The 5510-nt window shown below is 43.2% G+C and overlaps 1 protein-coding gene across 1 annotated transcript; it reads left to right on the top strand.

Annotated features, from left to right (window-relative positions):
• The first annotated feature begins 1086 nt into the window (after nucleotides 1-1086).
• On the top strand, nucleotides 1087-3456 carry LOC125583127. The gene is made up of 2 exons (XM_048749701.1): nucleotides 1087-1383; nucleotides 2743-3456. The coding sequence occupies exons 1-2, from the start codon at nucleotides 1087-1089 to the stop codon at nucleotides 3454-3456; spliced, it is 1011 nt and encodes a 336-aa protein (XP_048605658.1).
• The last annotated feature ends 2054 nt before the right edge of the window (nucleotides 3457-5510 follow it).

Here is a 5510-nt window from a genome sequence, read left to right as displayed (position 1 = left end):
CCATATATTTATCTATCGTTTGCACTTTCGTGTTCTGAATTCTTGGCGTGTGGTTTAGCAGATATCTGGGACCTCTGGAAAATTTAGGGTTTCCTATCTTTCCTAATTTAAACGGAAATGGACAGTACGAATTTCGGTTCCCACAGTTTGGCGCTAGAAGGAGGGGGGTTACGGATCAATCTAACTCTCGGCCACCAATGCTCGATCGGACATGTCAGCTGACGATCTCGACAACCAAAAAACTCGCGACGGTGATCCCGTCGACGACAACGTTGAAAATACTCCAGCAGCAAACGTTACTGCAGTTAACGTCAACACCGCAGCGTTCGAGGAGGTCTAGAAGATGTTCTCGACTTTCGAAAAGAAGTCGGAAGAACGAGACAACGTCATGAGTTCTCTCGCTAAACAGGTCGAAAACCTAAGGGCAAGAACCAGGGCCGTCTGCCCGCGCGGGACAACCCTAATCCGCGGAAGAAGACTCGATTTTGCGACTCCTCTAAACCGGTCGAATCCGTCCGGGCAGAATCCCGATGAAACCACCCCTGCGCAAACACGGAAAGATCCGAGAGATCTTCCCCCGATCGTGGAAGACGAGGAAGACGAAGAAGTTGAACGTGTCGATGTGGATTCGAGCAGTCAGTCTGAACTTACGGACAAAGACGCAGACATAAATACGCGTCGGACAAGAAGTCGTGCGGCTAAAGATGATTCCCAGTTCGATAATCCTATGACCAAAGAAGAAGAAGCTATCTTCTGGGACGAACAGGAAGAACTGGGCGAGGAGCAGACTCGGAACACTAGCGGCAAACACCGACGAAATCGGGAACCGACTAGCGAGAAATCCCAGATCCGCGATCTTTACGATCATCTTAGGAAAATGGCTGGAGAAGTCAGAGCGGTGAAATCTCAGATTCACCACGCTACTAGCACCGTGCCCGAGATCGACCTTCTGCTCGAGGAATCTCGAAAATGCCCTTTACTACCCGCATCATGGGAACTAGGGTTTCGGATCCCAGAAAGATCAAGGTAGCGCCTTACGACGGCACGACTGATCCAAGGGCACACCTGCAGGCTTTCCAGATCGCGATGTGGAGAGCCAAATTCAGAGAAAGCGAAAGGGATGCCGAAGAATGCCACCTCTTCGTCGAAAACCTCCAAGGAGCAGCACTCGAATGGTTCTCTCGCCTGAAGCGAAATTCCATTGGAAGCTTTCGCCAACTCGCCTCAGAATTTCTCAAGCAGTACTCTATGTTCATAGACCGAGAAACCTCCGATGTCGATTTCTGGAGCATGTCCCAGGGAGAGGACGAACCTCTCCGCGACTTCATAAAACGATTTAAGATCGTCATTGCCAGAGTCAGCGGAATAAGCGACAAAGTAGCGGTAGATGCACTCCGTAAAACGCTCTGGTACAAGTGGAAATTCAGGAAGTGGATAACCTTGGATAAGCCGCGTACGATTCAAGACGCACTCTGATAGGCCATGGATTTGACTCATTTTCACCCATGGTTTATAGGTGTTTTTACTACTAATCATTATGTTATAGAGTCTACTTATTATATTTATAAGTTTAGGAGTGATTTGGAGATAAGTGATGATTTTGGAGCATTTTGGAGATATTTGGAGTAAGCACCCGTGATGACCATCGAGCTCGACCATCGGTCGATATTGAGGAAAAAATATCGATCGATGTTCACATCTGAACATCGATCGAGAGCGAAGCGCGCAGAAAGCCAGTTTGTTCACAACCCACATGAAGCCCAAGTCTTCACCAATTTACAAGATTACTCCTGACGAGTTTTAACCTAATTATATAAGCTTTGCCCCCATGTTAGAGGCAAAGTGTGATTTCTTGTGTTTCTAGTTTTATTACTTTCAGAAAAAAGGTTTTATAGGATTTTGATAGATTGGAGAGAAGATCCAAAGTTATAATTTATGATTGGAACTCCATTAAAATCTATTTACTATTCTAATGAGGTTTTCTTATCTAATTGTTTTCATGAATTGCTTGGCCATGTCTGAGTAGTTCCATTGTTAGATTTTAGGGTTTAAATAGGTTATGAGGGATTATCCCCAACTATAGATTACTGTGTTGTGATAATAGTCATTAGGATTGTCATGAATGCATGTTTCTAGATTAGCTACCTAGAACTTGCCCTTGGATTGATATATCAAAGCGATAGGTTCATTCTCATCCTGAAAATATTCTAACTGAGCTAAGTTTCATGCTAAGAGTAAGGCGAGAGCTGATCTAGTGAGCTTAGTAAGCATCATTCAACCCGTGCATAAAGCTTAACTAGAAACGCGTCGATCGATATCCATAATGGATAATCGATCGACGGAGTGAAAAATGTATCGATCGATATCCCTATAGGATCGATCGACACTACTATTGATCGAACACATTTTTTTAGGTCATTAGATATAGTTAATAGACAAGTCCAGACATGCGAGAGCTGATTGACTTGTTGATAGACAACTCATTAGGCATCTGTAGGAATATAATCCTAAGTTTCCTGAATAAAAACCCTAAGTCTAGCTATTTCCTTTTAAGCACCAAAACCTCAACCAATCAATCGAGCAATTACTTGCTCAACAAAACTGTAAATTTACATTTTAAATCTTAAAACATCCTACTTAACAAATCATATTAGATTCATTAGGTTCCCTAGCGCCTTGTGGATTCGATTCCTAAGTACTCCAATTAAACCTCTTATTTGAGAGAGTAAATTCACTCTTTAGGGTAATTTGAGTGATATCACGCTCCATAAGGCCACAGACTACATAATCATCGAAGAGGAGACAAAAGTCTTGTCGCAAAAACATAGGCTGACGAAAACATCGTCAAAGGATCCTGGGTCGGATCAGAAGCCTAAAAGGAGAAACCCCCGTAACGACAAACACGTCCATCACGGGGAGGAAGAGTCCCAGGAGGCGCATAACTATGCCATCGGCTCCGGACCGGAGCAAGGCCGGACTACAGGTAATACATGGACCCAAAATCTGAATTACGATGAAAACGCCTTATGCGACTTTCACCAGGCCCGCTTCCACTCGACTGTAAACTGCAAGGTTCTCGGTGCCAGGCTGGCTGCAAAGATGCTCGCGGGGGAACTAGCCGAAGTGCCTAGCGTAAAAGACCTCATCCGCGATTCAGACCGCCCTCCGAGAAACGATAAGGCCCCTCAAGCGGAGAACTCTCTCCATGGGAACCAATCGGGAGAAAAGCGCGGAAGAAGACAGGACGAGAAAGGCAACGATAATAGCCACCGCAGGGTCAAGATGATCATCAGAGGATCACAGTACTGCAGCGATACCATCTCTGCCATCAAAGCTTACGAGCGCAAGGATGAGACGAGCATGAATTCGCTAACCTGGTCCGCACCTGGTGACTTCCCGAAACGAGTAATCACTTTCGATGAAGAAGAGGCCGGCGTGATGCGCCTCAGATCATAGACCGGGACCAGGATGATGCGACCATGGCTGAGCCAGATGATTCTTCAACAAAGGACAAGCCAGGATGGATTAGTGGTGAGCATACTCATGTAAAACAAGCTGTTGAGACTGAGGACGAGCTGGAACCAGCTGAAGAGAGTATGCATGAGCTGAAACCAACTGAAGTGAGAGTAGATGAGCTGGATGAGCTGAGTGAGCTAAGGGACACTACTTTGAAGCTGGATGAGCTAAGTGACACTACTTTGGAGCTGAGTGAGCTAAGTGACACTGAAGATGGAGCTGGTTTAGCTGCTGGACGAAATGAGCCTTTTTCAGCCCAAATAAAAATTCATAACAAGTTCAATTTGGGTCGGTTTTACACCAAATTCGACCAGACCTTTCCTTAGTCCATTTCAAGCCCATTCTCATCAAGAATACCAAGAGGGAGTCAGCAAGGAATTCTTGGTCGTTCATGGGAAAAATAATTCAACAAAAATCATTAATTTCGGTCTTTAGTCAAAGTCTTCATTTCTAGTTTCTATGTCTTGTTTTTAGCACATTCTTCTTTTGATTTCTACAACTTGTAATCCTATAAATAGGGCCTATGAGCCACGAAAATAAGGCAACCTTTTCCCCCTTTTATTTGAGTTTATCTCTTTGTTCTTTGTAGAACACTTTTTGTTTCTTGGTGAGGTTATCTCCGAGTAAAAAAATCTCTATTTCGTTGGACATCTGCGCCATATCAGGCAACGTTTAGAAATCCTTCTTTTGGTGGAGTTGTGAGTCATATCAAGCACCAACTGAACTCTGGTAGTATCATTGGGCCATCCGCAACCCATTGTGTCACCGTTCAATCCATCAGTTCTCCCTTTTGGCGAGTTCATATCCCTTTAGTCCGATTGAGTGATCCTTCCCTAATTTAGGGCATATCAAGTGGTATCAGAGCCACTCATTCGGTACTATCTATCCATCTTCTCATCTTTCATTTTCTAAACACTTCATCTTCTTCTTTCTATCTCAAATCTGGGCCACTACCTTACCTATCGCCATTCTTCTATAAAAAAAAAAAGAAAGAGATCTATCAAAAAAAAAAAAAAAAACAAAGTTTGATTTTGGCTAGGTGGTGGAAGAGAAATCCTGCTGGCTGAGGAGAAATCCAGCCTTGGAGTGGTTAATACGGATTTCAAAACCAAATTCTCTTATCTTCCTATCTTGTGTTCATCTCTTGTTTGCTTGAAGAAGCCATTGAGTTACTTGATTTGTTCTCTTAGAACTTTGAGAGGAGACTCTTGAGTGACCGCTAAAATCTGAGAGAAACACTTGTGTGGGTGAGATAAACACTTGAGAGTGGGAGGATTATTTTTATCTGTTAACCTTTTGTGTTGAGAATTTCCAGGTTAAGATGTTTGGACTTCAAAGGAAAAGTAGCAAAGAGAAATCCCCACGACAAACTGTCTCTCAATTTCCATTTAAATATTCTTTGAATAATTTTGATGAGTTTGTTAGTGTGCAGGAACGGCTAAACATAAGGTGCAAGGATCATATCAAAACGACCAGAGATGTGGCTGATCCAAAAAGGCGATTACTTCAGTTTGATGTCCAAGAAATTTGTGACAACTTTGAGAAGGGAATGATGAAAGCCCTCAAGGACATCAGCAAGAGCCATAAGAAGAGCACATCCACACGTGCACCAGTAGCTGAGCCATCATTGATCATCAGTGAAAAACCTAAAGGTAAATCTGAACCCATGTTGAAGATTTAAAGATTTTTCAGATTCTTTACTCATCTTTAATGAATCTGATGAAGAGCCAATTGAAAGCTTGTTTTCTTGTGAGAAAAATTATGATCTTCCTTCTCTTGAATCTGAGTTTATGAATGATAAAGAACATAGAACTAACCGTTTTGCAACCGGAGCATCCGAGTAGTCTTGTTTTGTCTCAACAGGTTTTTGAGGAAGAGCCACTGGACTATCCACATCAAGGACCACGTCTTGACACTAGAAACCCCTTGGATGAGAATCTAGTTCCTATCTTTGATGAGGAGGACGAACCTGGCCCAGTCTTTGATGAAGAAGC

Source organism: Brassica napus, chromosome C3 (assembly GCF_020379485.1).
Source record: "Brassica napus cultivar Da-Ae chromosome C3, Da-Ae, whole genome shotgun sequence".
Lineage (NCBI taxonomy): Eukaryota > Viridiplantae > Streptophyta > Magnoliopsida > Brassicales > Brassicaceae > Brassica > Brassica napus.
This window is presented reverse-complemented; position numbering and strand designations above follow the sequence as displayed.